The sequence below is a fragment of the Balaenoptera borealis genome (assembly GCF_965194805.1).
Source record: "Balaenoptera borealis genome assembly, chromosome: 5".
Lineage (NCBI taxonomy): Eukaryota > Metazoa > Chordata > Mammalia > Artiodactyla > Balaenopteridae > Balaenoptera > Balaenoptera borealis.
The window spans coordinates 134,603,700-134,625,953 of NC_138862.1; the positions used below are offsets into that span (position 1 = coordinate 134,603,700).

A 22,254-nucleotide genomic window follows, 5' to 3' on the forward strand; every position below is an offset into this window, starting at 1 on the left:
AGCTACACAGCATCTTACATTTTTATCTTTAGGTCTTAGAGGCAAGCCCCAAATACTGTCATTTGTACATATCACAAGCATTGTTTTTTTCCTTGAAGTTTCAACCTTTGATCTGAAAGTTGATAAGATGCTGTTTTGAAAATATAATCCAACAATTACTCAACCATAGTTCTATATCAATATTCTTGCTAGAAAAAAGAAAAAAAACCTTATTTTGCCTCTAAATTACCTAGGACAGTTTCAGCTACAAGTAACTGAAAACCTATATAAAATAGCTTAAACAAAGAGTCCTAGTATGTTACTTTTCAAGTATTCTCAGAGTCCTCTCTTTCCCAAGAAAGTATATCCTCATACTTTATGGCCAGAATCAATTGCATATTCATCTTAAACCAATTGCTGGCAAATGGAGCCCGATGGCCAGACTTCTAGAATGGATCAGGATTTACCTAAATCATGAGGGAAGGGTGGCCACTGGCACAGAGCTGAGACTCTGACTGAATGGACCAGAGGAGAGGGGGCACAGCCTAGTGGTTCAGAGCCCGGACTTTGGAGCAAGACTGCCTGAGTTTAAATCCAGCCCTGCCACTTGCCAGCATGTGTCTTGAATAAATTATTTAACCTATAGGTGCCTCTATTTCCCCATCTGTGTGATGGGTTGTTGGGAGAATTAAATATGTTAGCATTTTTATAGTGTATAGATATGTGCCTGGTACATATTAACTGTAATATGTGTTTGAAACAAAATGCTCAAGAATGTATGTTGGGTGCACAACCAATATGCACAGCATCTTGGCATGAACCTGGTTTAATTTTCTGCTCAAGCTGTTGGAATGGATCATGGCAGTTGAAGACATTTCTTTCTGAAGAACTTTTTCTCTCAAGCTGTTGCTGATGGTCATGTATCCAAGAGACTCCGGTCATGGTGTGCAGGTCAAGCTGAATCCCGGTTTCAGAGGAAAAAGGGGAAACAAGGGCAGAAAAGAGTCTCTGCCATCCCCTTAGGGAACAAAGCAATGAGAACCCACACAGAGAAGCCTAGTCCCATGAGGAGTGTCTGTCCCGAGTGTCAGGACAGTTGGCCTTCGTGTGGATGAAGAGGAGATGGCCAAGGGACGAAAGAGAGGCCAGGCAGGGGACGTCAGATGCTGCATCCCTCACTCCTCCACTCGCCCTAATGAATGCCTTCCTCTTGTTAAATGAGAGAAAAAGAACTGTAAGTTGGCTAAAAACAAACAAAGCATCTGTTTAAGAGAAATTTTGAGCAACTCTGAAACTTAACGAGTTGGAAATAAACCAATGGGAGAGGCTTTAGTTATAAAGTTGGGTGAATGAAAACAATTTACACAGCTCTCTTTGAGGCTGAATATATGGATAAAGAGAGAAAGCATTGATATCAGTAAAATGGTAACTAGTATACCTGCCCCTCGAGGAGTGAGCTATGAATGAATGAATGAATGAATGACAGGCAACCAGCTGCCATATGACCTTAGTTTGGGAGCAGTTTGGGCACCAATAGCCCCTGAGTGATTGTACATCTATTTTCAGACATTCTCAAGAGCCTCTTGAGGCTTCTGCTTCCTGCTTCCACACCTCGAGGCTTCTGTCTCCATCCAGTGTCCTCCACGCTCTCTGGGCAGGCGGCCAAGCTGACTCCCAAAGATGTGTCCAAGGAGGTGCGCTCTAACCAACACAGACACGGACAGTTTCACAGCTACCAAGTGTCCTGTTTCCAGAGGCTGAAAGTTGCTCCAAGCTAGTGGAAACAGATGCCTTCACGTGCTGCCAGGCCTGAGACCACAGCCTCCATCTGCTGAAAAATCCCAAGCAGCAGATATGTATAAACACATGTACAAGACGGATTTAACCTTCCATTTCAGCTCCAGCCATTGAGAAAAGCACAGCCAAGTCCATCTCACTCAGACCCCCAGGCATGTCCTCCTGTTTAAGGGTCCCTATGTCCGCAGGGGTGAGGGGCAAAGGGGCTGATCTCCTTCACCTCCTGGTCACCTTCCTTCTGAGAGCCATCCCACAAGGTGACACCAAACCATACAGAACCCTCTTCCCTACTCACCCTCAGTCATTCTGGACCTGCTTTCTTCCTGAGAAATCTCATTTGAGGGCACACAGGACCTCCTCCAAGCTGAAAAGTCACGCTTGGACAACAAGCAGCCAAAGAAGTGGCCTTGATGCAGGCTAAGGACTCACACATCTCATTATGTGTATATGAATATCACAAATCTATTGTAGTTCTTTCGTAGTTTTTCTTCTCTTGATGATGTGTTATTTTTACTGAAGTAAAACCTGCATTCAGTAAAATGCCCAGATCTTAAGAGTACAATTTAAAAAATGTATATACCCATGTAGCCACAACCCAAAACAAGATAAAGGACACTCTCTCATCCTGAAAGTTCCCTCCTGCTCCCTTCCAGCCAATCCCTACCCTCTGTAACCACAGTTGTTCTGGTTTCTATCACCATAGATTCACTTTAAGACTTTATTTCAGTTGCCCTTCACTGGCTTGGCCTTTTACTCTCTTTATCAGGCCTTCACAATGTAGCTACAGCTGGCCTGACATCTCCAGTCTCAGCCACCTTCTTGCTCACCCTGCGGTTTCTCCAACTTGCTGAGTCCTTTCATGCCCAGGGCCCTCCCACGTCCTCCTCCCCTCTCTGGGGTGCTCCTCTCCCAACCCCCTTTCCATACATGGAGGGCTGCCTTTTCCCATCCTTCAGGTCATGGCTGAAAAGTCCTCTCCTAGAAACTTTCCTGACCCCTTTCTAGGTCTCCCCACACCCCCAGTGCCCAGTTCCTCTATTACTTCAATTTCTTCCTTTCCTAGTCACGCTCATCTGTTTGTGGACGGGCTTATGGGCTACCTATACCAATAGGCACTCATTCATCCATTTATTCTGCAGTATCTACAGAGTATTTGCTCTGTGCTTTCTAAGCACTAAACTAAACACTGTTCACGATGTTGGGAATGTAGCAGTGAAAATAAAACCCAACCAGAATCTCTGCCCTACTAGCTCGCATTCTAGTGGGAGGAGACAGACCATAAATGAATAAGCAAACAAACAGTGGTAACTCAGATGGGGATAAGGACTTGAGAGAAAAATAAAGCAGGGAAGGGAAAAGGGCATTCTCGGGCCAGCAAGTGCTATTTTACATCAATTAGTCAGAGTCTTCCCCAGTAAGATGGCATGAGCAGACTTGGAGGCATAGAAGCAGCAAATCATTTGTGTATCTGGAGGGGAGGGTATTCCAGGCTTCCAAAGGCAGGAGCATGCCTGGTGTGTTCCAGAAACAGGAGGATGGCTGGAATGGATGGAGTGGGGCGAGCAAGGGCAATTTTCATAGTGATGGAAGGATGGGGAGCTAGAAGGCCTCTGACCAGACTCTGCCTCTTATTCTGAGTGAGATGGGGAAAGCTCTGGGAGACCAGTTAGAAATATTACCGCAATGATCCACTGGGGAGGTGACAGTGGCAGTGGGGTAGAGGTGCTAAGTAGTGATCATATTCTAGACACACCTCAAAGGTCCAGCCAAGAGGTTCTGCCTGTGGACTGGATGTGGAATGTGAGTGAAAGGGTGTGAGTCATGGCTGGCTCAAGAGGTGCTGATTGGGACTGAGGCTGGGGTTTATTAGTCTACTTTGGGATACTCTTAGTTCAGGACGTCCACTAGAAGTCCACATGACTTCTAACCCCACTCCAGGGCAAACTGGAGATGTGAGTCTAGGGTTCCGGGGAGACAGAACTGAAGAAGACACAAAAGGGGGAGGTGACAGTCTGTGGATAGGACTTAAATACATGAGGGGGCGTGAGATGCCCATGAAGGTGGAGCTGTGTCTGTTTGGTTCACCACCGTACATCCAGTGCCCAGAACACTCAAATAGGTGATGTATAAAGGAATGATCCGAGCAAAACCCCACCCATTTTCTTTTATGCAAGTTGCTTTATTAAGCTATTGTCCATCTCCTTCAAACCATATCCACAAACAGCCCTGAAAAATGTCACTAAGTTACAGAAACCAAAACACCAAGCTGACCTTATCCATTTTCTGCACACTCAGATGGACCTTTACATCTGAGTTTGATCTCATTAGAAGCCAAGCCCTTGCTCATCTGCATTCGTAATACGTAGGAAGACAGCAGATGCCGTTCAGCACAAAGCCATAGGGCAGAGCTGATGGCACCTTTGTGGAGGCTGCCCAGAAATCAGGACGCTGATGTCCTCACTCCTATCTCACTGCCAGTGACCACCTTCTGCCCAGGAGAAAGGCCTTAAAGAGTGTGTATTGATGGGAACAGAGCCACATCTGCAAAACTCAAACTGCAAACAAGCCCCCCCACCCAGGTCCTGTAACACCGAAAGTGCCTCTGTCACTGCATTGGGGACCGCTGGATGTGACTGTCAGCGTGTCCATATTTCACCGCTAATGCCTGTTCCCTCCACATTATCAAAGCCTCCTAACTGCAGTGTTGCTCGTCAATGCCAGGTTCGCGGCAAGTCGGCATCCGCGGGTTGCTTTAGGGTTTCACAGACACTCATGGGCATCCACTACAGAATTCTCAAGACATTCTGGGTTACAGTCGGGAATGTAAAGAATGGAGAGAAGAAATAAGAAAGCAGGGCTGACGGAGTGGCGCCACGACGCCTACCCGAGACCATGGGCAGCGGGGTTTTCAGGAGCTGATGAGGAGGGTCCTCCCCTTGCTGCCCCCCCCCCGTTTCTAGAGTTCCAGCAGCTGGAGGGGAGCCTGCCTCTGTCACCCCCCTCCCTCCCAATAGCTCACAAGCTCTTGATGGACTGCTTCTCTCACCACGGCCCAACAGTCCCAAGGAGAAAGTCCTGCAGTTGAAGGAAGGTTGACTGGAACAGAGAGAGAAAGGTCATGTTCCAAAAGGCAGCCATTGCGACACACACTCCCTTACGGCAGGTTCCTATTTCTGACTCCAGTTCTAGATTTCTTCCCATATAAATCCCACAGAGTAAGCGGGAACTTGGCCCTGTGTCTTGAACATAATTTTAAATCATCAGATGTTCCATTTTCACACATCCTGGGGCCGTCCCTTAGGTCCCAAGCATCTCCTTGTCGTCTCCTTTACCAAATTCCCCAGTAAGTGCTATACTCACCCAGGACGCATACCAGTGGACACAGGAGTGTTTACTGGTTTGAATTCCAGCTCTGGCAATGCACTGAGTGACCTAGGAAATTGGTTATTTTTTCTGCTTCAAGTTTCCTCATTTGGAAAATGGGATGAAAGATGTTACTCCCAGAAACTACTGGTGAGCACACCATGGGGCAAGGCACATAAAGGACTTATCACAGCACCGAGAGCACTGCAAGGTGGCTGTTTATTCACCACAGTGGTCGCTTCCTCTGGTACGATGTGGCCCCATGTGCTCCCAGATCAGCAGGTTAATGGAAGGACAGCACCTCCAACAATGTCCCAGGTGTGTCACACCCCTTTCCTCCCAGACTGAACACCAAAATTCTCTCTCCAGATGTAGAAAATATTCAGAAAATAAAATTAAATTTCTCTTTGTAACTGAATCACAAAACAGTGGGCTGGGCCTTTTGTTTGCAAGGGCTGTTTAGGAGGATTTTCATATTCTTTGCAGGCTCTCTTACACCCATGTGGTCAGGGCACCCCAGCGCTGTTGACAGAGAGGGACAGGAATTGGTGTGTGTATGTGGAGAGGGGTAGGTTGGAGAGAAAAGCCCCGAAGGTGCCACTGCAAGTCAGTCAGCTCTGCGAAAACCTACGCAAACCTCTGCACCTCTGACCCCAGCTCCAGGAGCAGCGCGGCCGAGCACCGTGCAGGCCGTTGTGCCTCGTTCCCCATCTGCCTGTGTGCCTCAGTCACCCACCGACAAGGAGGTGGCAGAGGGGGCGACCTCTGGTCCATACCCTGGAAGGATCACACAGACCCTGCCCTCCCGCCCAGTGTGCTTTGTCTTTATCCACCTATTGCCTCCCTTGCCTCTGTGGTTTGGCATCAGGGTGAGAAGTATAGGTGTGATCCTGAGCACAACACTGGATCTAATTTAAAAGATGTCAGGACTACAGTCTTCTACATGCCCACTGTGCTGTGTCCCAGACAAGAGCAAGGTTTTGCTGGCCCCCATCTGACAAGCAATGAGCTGTGCTTCAGCCTGGACCAGAAACGGTAGAGCGAGAAGGGGGAATGACCATGATGGATATGAGAGCTGGAATAGGGGTGGGGGCAGAAACTGTCACATCAGGGTCACTCCTTCAGCAGCACACATTGGGTCTACAGACACCTGTTACCTGGAAGGAATGACACCTAAACTGTGAGTTCAGTAACACTTCAGCAGGGCTGGCTGCTGTATCGCCTGGGCCACAGGCCAGGGGATATTGATGGGGAAATGATTCAGCAGCAGGGCTGGCTGCTTCTTAGAAGTGATGATGACTGAGGTAATTCAAGACAAAAAGTGGTTCCTCCCATGCATAAAGCTAAATTAATTAGGTCTGATTATGCAAAATAGGAGGTAAATCAGTCCTACTATTTGGACTCAAGAGTTCTGGCACCTTCTATAAAACTTTTTTAAAAAAACCAAAAAAAACCAGTAGGAGGAATGAAATCTGTATCCCATAACAGACATGGGAGGCAGGCTCATTTTATTTCTAATTTTCATAACTCAGCACTTTTCCTAGAACTGGCACCAACTTTGCCTTGTACACAGGTCAGTAATTCTTTTCAGTAAAACAGGTCTCAGCAGAGGATCAGATAATGCAGTGGCCCCTTAGCTAGTCCTTCAGATGACTGAGTAAAGTGCATTTTCTCAGTCATCATGGAGGAGCAGGGATTGTAACTGCTGTGCAGGAGAAGACTGTGTAAAGGAGAGGCTGCAAATAAGGGCAGAGAGTCCGGCTCTGCTACTTACTGGCTGTGCCACCTTAGGGAAGCTCCTGCGCCTCACCAAGCCTCAGTTTCCTCTCATGCAAAGTTAGCATAGCACAACAGTCTCATCTTTCAAGGGACCTGAGTTTTAAAGTCAGTGCTTCATACAATAATCAATTATAGACAAAATACTCTGTTTCTTTTTTGAGCACCAAATGAAATAGCTAGCTTGCACTTGGGGAGGGCGTTGTATGAAAAACATGTGTCCTTAAATATTTTAAGTCTTGGGTAATAATTCAAAGCACCAAGAGGTTCACAATCGGAGAGACACGCAGGAGCTGAGGGGCACTGGGGACTCTGGATTTATAGCTCTCAATCCGGGACATTCGCTTTTTGACAGAATTGTCAGGCAGAATTGCCTGGAATCCCTAACTTCCTCCTACTTCAGCTTCTTCATCACCCTCACATTCTCCCTTATTTGAATTCCAGCCAGTGAAATTCTAGTTTGATTGACTTCAACCAGAAGACACATCATCACATACACTTGCATCGAAGGGTTGTTGCAAGAACTGAATGAAACAATGGGTCTGTGGCAGCCACGGAAGGGCCCCTGACCTGTCTCTTTGAGGGCAAGCCTGCTACCGGTTGTGTGGAGAGTTGACAGCCCCCAGCTGCTGCCACTTCAGAGTCATTGCACGTTCATGCCAAGGCCACTCTCTTCCTGGGCAGCTCCCAGCCACTGAGAGCACGGCGGACACACGAGAGCCAGGCCATGTCTGCCCATTTTGGGCTCCTCTAAGGGGCAGTCTCTGCCCTGGGGTTCCCTCTCGGTGCAGCCAAGGGTTTTTTCACAACTGCATGGCAGGCCAAGGCTCTCACCCCATCCTCTGTTCTCCCCTCCCACCCTTGTCCTCAAAGATGCAGACCAGCATCATGGCTTGAGGCTCTTCCTGCCCATCTCACAGGCTTTTCTCTCATTTCTAGTTCCATCTTGTCATCTGCTTCCCATAAGACCTAAACTGACATAGCACACAAAGTACTGGGCATAAAATGAAGGTTCTGGAAACGTTAGCTCTTATTGTTATAATAATTATGACTTGATTAAACAAATGACTCCACTAGCAGAAGATGCTCTTAGAGGTACCTACTCCCATGACAATCTGCTCCAAGAGTCCTCAGTGGAATCTTAGGCCTTGCTTAGCCTGTACCCATCTCTCTGCCCCTGTGGTGCCATTCCAAGGTCATTCTTGCTTTTTCTAATGCTTCACTGTGCAGAGAGAATTTCAAAATCACTGGAGGATTTGGTGAAAATATATTAAAAACTTCAGAATTAGCTGGGAAATGGGCCTCTACAGCTCTTCATCTTAGCAAGAACAAACACCATGGTCCTAAGAGCCTTCTCCAAACGAGTGTCAATGAAAGCCACATTCACTAAACAGCAGAGCCTTTCCGGAGGGAGTTCTGAGTCACATCATTATGGCCCACCTCATATGTACCTCACCGGTGCACGTGGGACATTGATTAGTCGTGGAGAGGGAAATGATGGTCAAGGCAGTAAGGGAAAGATGTAAAGGTCTACAGAAACACCCAGCAGTCCACAGCCCTAAAACATATCCATTAAGGCACATGAAACACTTTTCAGTGACAGGTCCCACAAATACTGTTGAGAACCCTGTTATGATGACAGCTATAAATTCCATTCTCTTGAGATCTGAGAGGCTGGTTCCAATTCAGTGACCACAGACTTCACAGACGAGCCATCAACAACATAAGGGCTTGTGATAAAGGGGCTACTGATGCTGTGCTTATTGAAGCAGAGAAACAACTGACAAATAGGTGCTTCACAAAACTGCTCTGGAGAGACCGCTGCTGAAAGATTGTCTTGGGTGGCACAAGGGACCCAGAAATCCAATGAAGCCCATGGCTGTCTTTCTTTTTGAAAGTACTTCTTCCATTAAAATAGAAACCATGTGACTTCTGTTCCATCTGAAGGAAGAGGATATCAACTTTGACCTGATTACTCACATAAAAGCCATGGGTATGATGACCACCTAAGCAGACCTTGGGTGCTCGGGTCAAGGGCAAGACTGGGGAAAGGGGAGAAGAGGCAAATCCCAGAGAGGGCTGCAGGTATCACCCAGTTTACAGAGCCAGCAGTGACTGGGTCTTAGTACAGGGTTCTGTAACTGTAATTTGTGTGTTGCTAATAAAATAACCTAAAAAGCGAAGGGTAAATACCCATCACAACCTCACACTCACCACCATTGGGGAAGGGGAAATTATATTGAAAAACAAACGGGGTTGTAATTACCTATCTCTAATACAAACTACTCACTCGACATGTCCCCGCCCGCTTCTGTTATGCCAAGTTCATTCTAGGGTGATATATCTTGTGTACTAGAAAAACCATTGGCTTGGAAATGTGATGGACCTGGGCCTGAAACATGGTTCTGACCCTTTTCCAGCTGCGTGGCCACAGGCAAGTTACTCCCTCAGAAATTCAGTTTCCTCATCTGGAAAATAGGGATAAGAATAACTACCCAACAGGGTTTTGTGAAACAAAACAGCAACATATATGTGAGAGGCCTTAGCATCTTGTCCCAATAGACTATTTAAAATCAGTCACAATCTATCAAACCACATGTTACAGAGGCATAGCCCAGAGAGCAAAATCGCTGCTCGATATTTATCATTGGCCCTAATAAATAAGAAAGGATATATTTTATACCACAGTTGTAAACTCTCACTTTAGCATTAAAGAGTTTTGGAAGTATCATAAAAAAGCCACAAGATGGCTACATAGCTTTATCATAATAACAGCTAATATCTCATGATTAATTACTTCATTAAATTCTGGGCACTATACTAAGTACTTTTTTGAAAATATTTTATTTATTTATTTATTTATTTATTTATTTATTTATTTGGTTGTGCTGGGTCTTAGTTGTGGTCGGCAAGCTCCTTAGTTGTGGCTAGTGGGCTCCTTAGTTGCGGCAGGTGGGCTCCTTGGTTGTGGCTCACGGACACCTTAGTTGCAGCTCACCAGCTCCTTAGTTGTGGCACATGAACTCTTAGTTGAAGCATGCATGTGGGATCTAGTTCCCTGACCAGGGATCAAACCCGGGCCCATGCATTGGGAGCGCAGTCTTAACCACTGTGTCACCAGGGAAGTCCATATTCTAAGTACTTTACATTGATTACTTCATTTAATCCCCAAAACTATTCTGTGAGGCAGGAACCATTATTCTCTCTTTTTACAGATTAGAAAACTGAGGCACTATATATATGTTGGCATGCGGTATTTGTTTTTCTCTTTCTGGCTTGCTTCACTCTGTATGACAGACTCTAGGTCCATCCACCTCACTACAGATGGCTCAATTTCGTTTCTTTTTGTGGCTGAGTAATAGTCCATTGTGTGTGTGTGCCGCATCTTCTTTGTCCATTCGTCTGTTGATGGACATTTGGGTTGCTTCCATGTCCTGGCTATTGTGGATAGAGCTGCAATGAAAAAAAAAAAAAAAAAAGAAAACTGAGGCACAGTGTGGTTTTGTAACTTGCACAAGGTCACATGACCCACAAGCGACAAAGGCTAGACTCGTACAGGCAGTTCGATTTCCAACCCTTGGTTCTAACAAGTTCTCCAAAGATGGGACTGCTGGAGGGGCTGGCAAAGTTCTACTTCTTGACCTCGGTGGTGTTTGCCATATATTTTATTCCTTTGTTTTCTGAAGTCAGTTTTATTTTATTTAAAACATTTTAAAGTAATAATGTTAGTAGCTAAAATTTTACCACTTGACGCTTTGGACAGAAATAGAGGATGTGTTTTGCACATCGTGTGCCTTGCAAGCACAGGCACAGAATGAAGTTTCTGTAATACTGTAACGACATTTGTCTCTGTTGTTTAGGACAGTGGCACAAAAGCAAATGAAAATTGTATTTTCAATTCGTGGTAGGAGGTGTTTCTGTTCACAAGTCCATTGGAAAAAATGGGGAAATGGTATAAAGAAAGTGTTTTTATTTTGGTATGCTGAATCCCCACTGCCTGGACTCTGTTTTTCTCAATATTTATTTGTTTCTCTCTTCATGTATTTGTCTCTCAATTTCTCTCTCTCATCCTTTCTCTCATCCCTTTCTCTGCTCAGCTCCATATCCATACCCGTCTATTCCCTTCTCCCTGCCTCTCTCTCCTTTTCTTAAGGAGAACTTGAGAACATTTCTTACTGGTTTTATTTATTGAATATTATGATGAATTGCTTACTCTTCATTAGAAAGGACTGAATGGATTGTGTACCACCTTCAGTTAATTCTCCTGAATTAAGTCTTCGTCGACATAGGTGCCCTTTGATTGACTTTTATCTTACTAGTTTAATGGTTCCCAGTTAGTAAAAAGCTTCTGTACCTTATGGAAGTTTAGGACTGGGAAGGTTATCAAGTTATGGCCTAAAAAGAAAATCAAGTATATGAGCGTAAATTGCCCAAAGTCATCTGCTTTTTCTTCACGTAACTCTTACTTTTCCCCTCTCCTGCAGACACCCAACAGTGAAATCACATGCAGGGCTGTTTCTTGGCCTATGACTCAGATGGGTCTAAGTCTTGTCATTGTTACAGAATCTATGGCAAGGACACAGACTCAGATATTCCAGCACTGTATGTAAGGGGGGATTCAGAGGTTGGAGTGGCCAGGAAGACCATCTCCTAAGCCCAGGATCTCTGGGCCTCATCCCCAGAACTAATTAGTGCACTGGGACATGACTCACAAATCTGATTACCAGACAGAAAAGTATTCAGTATAATTTTAAATATCCTCTTCCCTCTTCTAAAGACACATGTGCAATGTTCATTTGACAGCTGTATGTGGGGTGCTCCTCAGTGTGCAAACAGTGTAGCGTGTATCATCCTCTCACCTGAATCAGTACTGGGTGCTCCAGCCCTTCCCTCATCAACATATCCAGACCAGATTCGCAGAATTCCACAGGGCCCTGCCTGTCCCTCGGCCTTGGAAATCCAGACACATCACGTGGAGCCCGTATAACAAACACTAGTTCCCCATCCCCTACTTGGGTTCTAAGACTCCCTTGACTCTTTCTGGGAAGTCACAGCCTGCTCAGCACCTTGGACAGCCCCACCACCTCTGCTGGGAGCAGCGTGTACCTGTTGGTTTGTCCTGTAAGCAGGCTGGGGTTCCGCATCCTTGACCTCTTCCTCTCCCTCCTCACTTTCTTCAGAACAGGAGTCAAATGTATCATCAGAATACCTTCAGCCACAAGTGGGTCTTCTGGGATCTCTGAAATAAAGAATAAACAAAAATCAGATCCCACCAGTCATTAAAATTATGATGAGTCTAGGAACACCTCCCTCATGTTTTCCCAGAGACGTATATTTTGTTTGCACTGACAAAGTTTTCATGGAGCATAGAGCTGAATCTTAGCTTCCTGAATGCACCTAGTGGAATGTAATAAATACTCAGCACAGTTAACCAGTGGAGGAAAGGAAGGATGACTCTGTTTGCAACCACCCTTTGAAAGTGGAAGAATAAAACCTTGAAAAGAGAAGAAATTATCTCTTCTAAAGTCTTTACCTTCAGAGGCATGAATCATTATTACAAACGAGGGGATTTAGGAGCAAAAGCAGGGTAAGATGCCTTGGCTGCAGGACCCTATTACACACTCACATAAAGTTTTTGCAGAGACAGTTGGAGGGGATAAATGTCAGCATTCTTCCTGGGAATTTCTTTTTTTAAAGAGAATACTAGTAGGGAGACCAGGCAAGAGGGATAGGATATATAGCAATAGCATTTTGGCAAGCTGAGGAAAATGTTAAAATTCTTTTCTAACAGGCTATGAAGGCTTTTGAGATGGAGTTCACTCTGGGGTATTACTTACTCACATTGATATGCAGCATTTATTAAAAAAGTAAGTAAAGGCCACCCAGTTAAGCTGATGCCAAGAAGTGGCTACCTAAGTTACTTGATGCAATATTATTACTAACTAAAAATATAGTTGGTGCTTATAATGGTCTTCAACCAAGAAAGGCCAAGAATGGATCACAAAAAAGCATAGTGATATCAATTCCAGTTTGCTAATGGGGACCTAGAAATAGAGAAATATCCTTGGGGAGGGGAGAAAACTAAACAATGGTAGTCTCTCTACCTCATTAAAACCATGGGCATTTTAGGCTTTGCACCATACTCTGACTTATAAACAAAATTATTCTAAATTGTAACACAGAGCACTGTTTTTCATCCCATTGTTGCTATTTTTGGGGTCAGAGAATCAAGGTTTGAATCTAGCTCTACAGCCTCTTCGATGAGAAACTTGGGTGAGGGATTTGAACTAACTGAGCTCTAATTTTTCCAGTAAAGCTGACATAAGGGTAATCTAACAGGGTAGCTATGAAGATTCAATATGATTCTTATGAAAGCATCTGTATGTAGGGAAACTTTATACAAATGTTCCCTTAATTTCCACATCTGTAAAAATGAACTTTTCATTAACTGATTCCAGAATCCCTTGAAAGTAAAATACTTAGTGTATGTAGAAATCCCTGACAAAAGGATACTTTAAAATCTTTGCTATCTGTAGTTTTCCATAGAACACAAGAGGCAGTACCAAGGAATCAAAACTGGTCAGCTCAAAAGACAAAAATTACATATATTCAAAACTGCCTTTGCCAGTTCTTTAGGAAGGAGCTTACTGGGAATCTCACACTTTCTCTTAGTAACGCCAACACAGCCTGTTCTCCCCTCAGATCACCTATTATCAGTTGAGCAACAGATGAAACAGACTATTTATATATAGGGGCCATGTTTTATAAAAATCTTTATTTGACTTACACTCAGAATGACAAGAGGATCACCACAAGAGAAGTATATAAAAACCAAAATCTACCGAGAGGACAATTCAGGTCTCCAGTTTTGTCCTCAAGCAGGGGCACATGCTCACTGAGTGGAATGGTGGACAGAACCATGTGACTTCCTGCCTCTCTTTCTCCCCCTTGACCTCTCCCTGAGCCTCTGTGTCTCTTACACAGAGATGTCCATTCTCTCTGTCTCCCCACTTCATCTCATTTCCTCTCCCATTCCCTGAGTCTCTGTCTCTCTGACAGTTGTTCATTTGCTGACTCACTCATATTTTCTCCCTCTTTTTCTCTATCCCCCCAGCCCCACTTTCAGGCAAGAATATTTACTTTCAAGTTGACTATGAAAGAGTAAGAAATATCATTTACACTGTTGCCCAGTATACAGAAATGTGCTTGGATTTGTGTATATATAAAAACATCTTTATAGTTAAAACAAAAGCTTCATGCATCAAAATTTACCCATACTACAAATGATATACTCTGACATTTCACATTCTATTTAATGTGTTTTTTTGGTTTGTTTCTTTGTTTTGTTTTCTTTTGTTTTGTTTTTTAGAGTCACTATTTTTTTTTAATTTTTAAAGATTGAAGTATAGTTGATTTACAATGTATTAATTTCTGCTGTACAGCAAAGTAATACAGTTATACATATATATATATACATTCTTTTTAAATATTCTTTTCCATTATGGCTTATCATAGGATTTTTGTGTGTGTATGTGTGGATGATTTCTGTATATATATATACATATATATATATATATTTTAAACATCTTTATTAGAGGTTAATTGCTTTACAATGGTGTGTTAGTTTCTGCTTTATAACAAAGTGAATCCGTTATACAAATACATATATCCCCATATCTCTTCCCTCTTGCGTCTCCCTCCCTCCCACCCTCCCTATCCCACCCCTCCAGGTGGTCACAAAGCACAAAGCTGATCTCCCTGTGCTATGCGGCTGCTTCCCACTAGCTATCTATTTTACATTTGGTAGTGTATATATGTCCATGCCACTCTCTCACTTTGTCCCAGCTTACCCTTCCCCCTCCCCATATCCTCAAGTCCATTCTCTAGTAGGTCTGCGTCTTTATTCCAGTCTTGCCCCTAGGTTCTTCATGACCTTTTTTTTTTTTTTTCTTAGATTCCATATATATGTATTAGCATACGGTATTTGTTTTTCTCTTTCTGACTTACTTCACTCTGTATGACAGACTCTAGGTCCATCCACCTCACTACAAATAACTCCATTTCATTTCTTTTTATGGCTGAGTAATATTCCATTGTATATATGTGCCACATCTTCTTTATCCATTCATCTGTTGATGGACACTTAGATTATTTCCATGTCCTGGCTATTGTAAATAGAGCTGCAATGAACATTTTGGTACATGGCTCTTTTTGAATTACGGTTTTCTCAGGGTATATGCCTGAGATATTGGGATTGCTGGGTCATTTTTTTTTTTAATTTATTTAATTTATTTTTTTATGGCTGTGTTGGTCTTCGTTTCTGTGCGAGGGCTTTCTCTAGTTGCGGTAAGTGGGGGCCACTCTTCATCGCGGTGCGCGGGCCTCTCATTACCATGGCCTCTCTTGTTGCAGAGCACAGGCTCCAGATGCGCAGGCTCAGTAACTGTGGCTCACGGGCCTAGTTGCTCCGCGGCATGTGGGATCTTCCCAGACCAGGGCTCGAACCCGTATCCCCTGCATTGGCAGGCAGATTCTCAACCATTGCGCCACCAGGGAAGCCCCAATGCTGGGTCATTTTTAATGCTAGTTGCAACTTGCTAAACTGATTTCTCAACCCACAATTTGAAAAACACTGGTTTGGAATGCTGACTTTGGCATCAAAAAGACCCTCATTTAAATTGAGACTCTGACATCAGTTTCATAACATTAGGCGTTATTTAAACTTTCTGCCCTTCGGTTTTCTCATGGGGATGGTGGCACCCGTCTCATAGAATCGTTGTGAACATTACATAGTATGATGGATGCAGTGTGCAGTACACATGGTATGTGCCCAATAAATGTAAGTTACTGATATTTAACATAAAACTCTGTAGCTTTGTCTGTAATGCTCAACACCAGGAAGAAAATAAATATAAGGCAATCACAAAGAGATATCAAGTTAAAATTTTTAACAATATTTTAAATAGAATCGCGTCTCAAAATCCATATGGTACCCAACTCAAATGGCAATAAGAAGTGGCTCCTCCTGCTGCCCTCCCTGCTGCTGGGCCCCAGAGGGACCCTGGGCGTTTCACACCCTCCTGTCCTCCCATTGTCCTTCCTGTCAATTAACTGGTTCCATCCCGGCTCCCTCCAGGCCACTCACAAGGAACCTCTACAACAGGGGTGAACGAACTTGTTCTGTAAAGGGCTGGATAGAAAAAGTGTTAGGTTTTGCAGGGTATACAGTCCCTGTCACAACTACCCAACTCTTTGTAGTCTGAAAGCAGACACAGACAATACATAAACAAATGAGAGTGGCTGCATTCCAATAGAACCCTATTTACAAAAGCCGGTGGCGGCCAGATAATACCACAGCTCTACCCCACAGACAGATGTTTCTCTTGCTAAATATTGAGCCCCACCTCCCATAACATGGCTCCCTCCATAACAGTCAGTCCCCTTCCCTCTCCTACCAAGGATCCCCTCCCAGGGAGGAGAGGAGGGAAGAAATGGACAGGGGGAAAGTGCCTAAGTCATGAAACAGACCTGGATGAACCCATCTCCAGTGTTTCTTAAGCAAATACCACTAACTTGGTGCAGCTCAGAAAAGGGTGCATTTTCAAAGGGAAAAGTCCAAAGAAATAAGTCAGCTCAAACTGTGTTTGTCAAACCCTGTGTTTTTTGAGCCCTGGCCCAATGTGAAGCCTTGTTAGGCTAAGGCTCATTTCTGCTGTCATGAGGGGGAAATGGTCTGTGATAAATAGCTTTCATTTTTTCGCAGCCTGAAGTCAGCCTCGTGACAGATGCTCAGGAGTGGCATCCAGATCTCTACTTCCCTGGGCGGCAGTGACGGAGCATGTTTATGAAGGAATCCAACAACGGCTGCCTGAGCTTGAACGCAGCTGTTGCAAATCCATGCTGGAGAAAAAGAGAAGCAATTACCCTGTCCCAGGAAAAGGATGCTCTTTGTCAGACCCTTCAGTTGGGATCCTAATAAAGCCCTTCCTCTAAGACTAAAGTGAGTAGCAGGATCACCTGCAGGGCTTGTTAAAACACAGAGCTGCTGATCCAGCGGGTTGGGAGTGAGGCCTGAAAATGTGCATTTCTAACAAGTTCCCAGGGGATGCCGGTGCTGCTGGTCTGGGGGCCACACTTTGAAAGCTACTGCTCTAGGATGTGACTATTTCAAATAAAAGTACTATCATATACTATTACAGAAGCACCATAATAAAATGTATAAGACTCTGTAATATCTCTACATCTTCTAACATTTATATGTTAGACAAAAAAATGAAGAAATACGCTTTACTTTAGAAGAGCTCAAATTGTTGTGCCATTAGTTGTCTCCACGACTCACAATCTCTATGGAGTTATAGGGCACTATTCCCATTTCATTGATGGGGAAGAACAAAACTATGAGTCAGCATTCCAAAGTCACAGCACTTTACAGACTGTAAAAGCACATTCCTATCCATTATTCCACTTGATCATTGTAACAGTGATTCAAGTTAGACCAGGACAACCTTTTTATCTCAATTTTTAGATAATTAAAGTGAGACTCAGACAGGCTAATAATCAACCACAGGTCACACAGCTGCATGCATGGCAGACTGGAATGTAAATTACCTGAATCCTATCTTTATTCCACTGCATTAGTGCTATTTTATGGTTAGCTAGGAATTTTCATCTTTACTGGTAAAACCATGTCATATATAAAAATTGTGATTATCTTCCTCATAACTCTGAAAGATGTTAGACAACAAGGGATAGACTTTTGACTTTATGAGATAGAAAAATTGAAGCTTAGTCATCCTGATAAATTATCTGAAGGCAGCTGGCAATAGTGAATGCCAGGGGCCCTCACTCAGACTCAGCCCAACTGTCACTCAGCCCAACTCTGTCTCAGATGTGCTTAAACTGGACTGTGGGTCAGGATCACCTGGAGGCCTTTGTAAAACAGATTCCTGGCCCCAAAGTCCACTGTTTCAGATTCAGCTACTCTGAGGTGGGGCCTGAAATTCTACTCAATGATGCTGCAGCATATTTTGAGAACTATTGCTCTATCTTTTGGACCTTCAAGGAGAAAATGACATACAAGTGCAACTGTTTAATGATAAATTCCCCAATACTTCGTCTTTTATTGCACCTGCTCTTTAAACTTCTAAAATGATCAGGAAATGCATTAAAGAATTTTTTTTAAGAGCCAATAAGATAAGAGCTTCGCCTAAAGGCAAAACCAAATTTCCTTTAAAGGAACTTAGTTATGTGGGAGGAATTTCTCAGCCTGTGAGCCCACCATCACCCTAAATGATTCTAGCCATCCATTTGCCTTGAGCAAATGCGGGTAACAAGCTTAGCAGAATGGTTCTCAAAGGGTGGTCCCCAGAAGAGCAGTAACAGCATCACCCGGATCTTATTAAAAATGCAAATTCTTGGGCCTCCCAGACCTACTGAATCAGAAACTGCACTGAGGGTCCAGCAATCCACATTTTAACAAGTCCTCCAGGGGATCCTGATGCACACTTAAATTTGAGAACCACTAGTTTAGCACAATGTAAACAGTAAGCTCCTGGAGGGCAGGAGTCCTCATCCTGTTCATCATGGTATCTCCAACCCACGGCTCAAAGCAGACACTCAAACTTCTTGTTGAGTAAATGAATGCCTACATCTCTAAGAGAGAGAACTTTCAAACTACCATATAGTATCTCATGCAAAGAATTTCCTAATGTTTATTTTTGGGAGGTGCAGGAGAGGGGAGGAGAAGATCGGGAGGAGATATGGATTTTTTTCCCGAGAGCCCTACTCTCTCCCTCTCTCTCACATCCTCTGACCTTATATCTCAGATGGAGTCATAACTCCAAACTGTAAAATATGTCTTCCTCATACTACCGTCTCCAGCTACATCCCACAGGCCCGCCTAGTTTGAGGCCTCAGTTTAAGATTGCCCAGCCTGTGACGGCACTCGCATTGGACAGTGGCTTTCTCCAGGTGTCCCAGACTCTGCTGCAGCTGCAAGAGCACCCTGCCTCTCTCTGCATATCTAACAATACTGTCAGAATTGATTAATGTTTCATGACCAAATGACTTGTGATTTGGGAAATCCAACAGACTCACTTGCACGTTTCTGCCTCTTCTCCGAGGAAGTCAACAATATCCACAAAATACTTTTTAAAATGGTTCTCACTATATCCTCTATACGGGGAGGGTGGGGGTGAGAATCGCTTCATAAAGAGAAGATGCTCTGTATTTTAGCTATGGTGAGGCAAGTTGGGGATGAGTATGGGACCTTGGTAGCAGGCAGCTGCCCAGAGATGCCCTTCTTTATTTTTTCTTTCTGTCCGAGTTTTCTGAAGGAGGCAATGGCTCTATTACACTGAATCAGAAAATACTGAGCAAAATTATAATAAAAACAAACCGATTTATTGTTATATCTTGATGTGGCCAATCCAAAGACCATGTTCAGTGACAGTGCTCAGAATGACAACAGTCATTATTACACTGACAAGGCAGATCTCATAATTTCTTATTTTCCCAAAAATGGCATTTGTGGATGTGAAAAAGATTGCCCTAGTTCATTTTTTAATAAAAACATTTTAAATAAAGACATCATCTCACATGCAGGGAAAACCTGTGATTAATATGCTACACCATTCTCAAACAACAGGGTAAAAGACAATGCCTTGAGAAGGCACTTAGATGCAGACATTGTCTTTGCTGAGCTGGCTTGGTTTCCCCAAGGAGCTCCATCTTGTGTAAGGTGCAGACAAATTAGGGTAAAAAGACAGAAATGGAGCCCAAGTTAACTGGTGATGTCTGCTGCTTCTGAGAAAGACTGCAGAATAGTGACTAGGAGGGTCAGCTATAGAGGTAGACTGAGGTTCAAGTCTGTTGCTCATTGACTGTGTGACCTTGGGCAAGGCACTTCACCTTTCTGGTCACAGTTTTCTGATTTATAAGTGGGTGTAGTGAATGCTATTGATGCCCCACCCAAAGCTCCTTACCAAACACACTCCATCCACGAGTGTTGCCCTGCTCATCCTCCAGCTGCTATGAGCACCGACTGCTGTGTTAGTCTTCTAAGTTTGCCATGACAGAATGCCACAGACTGGGTGGCTTAAACAACCGAAATTTATTATCTCATAGTTCTGGAGGCTGGAAGTCCAAGATCAAAGAGCTGGCAAGTTTGTTTTCTCCTTGGCTTGCAAGTGGTTGACCCTCTGTGCACTGGTGTCTCTCTTCTCGTGTCTTAATCTCCCTCTCTTATAAGGACACTAGTCAGAATGGATTTGGGCCCTGCCCTAACAGCCTCATTTCAATCAACTTAATCGCCTCTTTAAAGGCCCTATCTCCAAATACTGTCGCATTCTGAGGTCCTGAGGGTTAGGGCTTCAACATATAAATTTTAGGGGAACACAGTTCGGTCCATACCAACTGCTAACGGAGTACAGATGCCCCCTTCTCCAGACAACTGCTCTCAGATCAAAGAATTTCCTTATCAAAGAGGTTAGGTCTCACCTCGACCCCAGGTGCAGTTTTGGCCGATGACTGACTGACTCAAGGTGGAGCCAACTCTGTGGTGTCATTCATGCCACGAGCTACTATGGAGGCTAGTCTGCAGCTGGACCACATCCTTGCTCAGCAACTTCCGCTGCCCTGTCCAGACATACCCCCTACCCATCCCACCCCACCCAAAAGACACATACGTCAGAGTGAACATCTCAGCCTCTGCTTCTAAGCAACCCAACCAAAAACTTGGGGTATTATAATAATAATACCTTAACTCATAGCTACAACATACAATTTTATAAAAGCTAAGCGAGGTTATACAGTAATGTAAACACCCCTTAAAGGAAAATAGCCAGATGCCAGCAAGATTACATACTTTTATATTACACATTTAATCCTCAGACTTTCTAGAAAACAATAGAGCCCATTCCCATGGATACTTCTAAAGGGAATCCTTCATCGGCTATCAATTATATCTCTGACAGCTAAATTTTTTAATCTCTTGAGGTCTAGTCTACCTGCCCTGCTTGAGGTCTTCTTAAAATGCTCTACATAGCATAGTGTCCTGCACCTAGTAGGTGCTTAATAAATGACCATTATTATTACCTGAGCAGGTAGAAAATGTGAGTTTTCTTATAGCTGACAAGAGTGCAGGGGGAGAAAATAGGATCCCTTCCACCAGAAATAAGAGGTGAGCTTTGGCCTTACTCCAGAAAAGGGATGCAGAAGGAGGGTGGGAGATTCAGAGCCAGCGAGACGGTGGATGGTCATGTGCTCTGTGAGATGCTGAGCTCATCAAACACGTGTACAGGTGAGAAAGCTGGGTTTACTGTCTGAACCCGTAAGTGCCATGTGGAGGCCACCGGCTTCCATGCATGAGCTACAAGCAGAGGGAAGCCTGCATAGTGATTAAGAGGAGAGCTCTAGACAAGCTGCAGTTTGAGCCAAGCTTCCCAAATCTCCCAGGGATGGGGTCTAAGCTGGCATCTAGGGTACATCATTATTGGTGTGTAAAAGCAGCATTTATACAAAAAGGGCCAACTGCAGAGCTAGAGAAAACACTCCTTGGGCAGAGGCAGTTGGACTCCACCGTGTAGAAAAGGATCATTCCTAAACCCCAGGCTTCTGCCCTCCTGGGAGCTAATAAAGGTACCAGTCTCTCACCTCTGGACATATCTTCCCCTACACCATTAGAAGGAATGAACTGACCCTGAAACTTTGCTGTTTTGGAAAAGGTATTTTGTCAATTTTTAAACTTGAACTTACATTGAATTTTATTTTTCCTTTTCAATTTTTAAAAACCATCTGTCCCCCCCACAGTGAACCATGAGATGGTTTATCAGGGTTATGTAGTGACTCATCAGCTGGGCCTAGAATACCCTTCCCATTGGCAGCCACTAAGATTCTCACTGGAGCTTGGAAGTCATAGGGGAGAAGGGCGCACCCTAAGACCAGTGATCACTACTTCCCATGGTAAGTCATCCCTTCTGCGGGTACCAGGGGCCCCTGCTGGAGGTCCTGGGGAAGCCGTTACTCCATATGCCAAAGGGCTGCTGCATCTCTATTTCATTACACAATCCCCTTCTGGGCCCATGGGAAGCAACTGTAATTTTCAGTCACTATTTAGTGGGGCTGGAGGCTTACAGCAGCGTATTTGCTAAGGAGTATTTTGAACCAACGTTCAGTCCAGGGAAGCATGTAGACAGCCCCCGGTGAAGTGAGCACTCCAGATTTCAAGGGAGAAATGAACACTCAGATCTGTGACTACCTCCAGTCTCAACCAGTCTGTCACAGATCTTGCCTAACACACTTTCCATGTCACTCTTCCCCACCAAGGACTTCCTCACTGCC

At 44.2% G+C, this 22,254-nt stretch overlaps 1 protein-coding gene across 1 annotated transcript in view; it reads right to left on the bottom strand.

Moving 5' to 3' along the window:
- Nucleotides 1-22,254, bottom strand: part of NEK11 (NIMA related kinase 11) — a gene marked incomplete at its 3' end in the record, with an annotated part of 277,731 nt that overhangs the window by 92,470 nt on the left and 163,007 nt on the right. Inside the window, 2 exon segments of the mRNA XM_082393620.1 lie at nt 12,022-12,125; nt 12,128-12,154. Coding sequence (XP_082249746.1) covers nt 12,022-12,125; nt 12,128-12,154 — 131 coding nt within the window.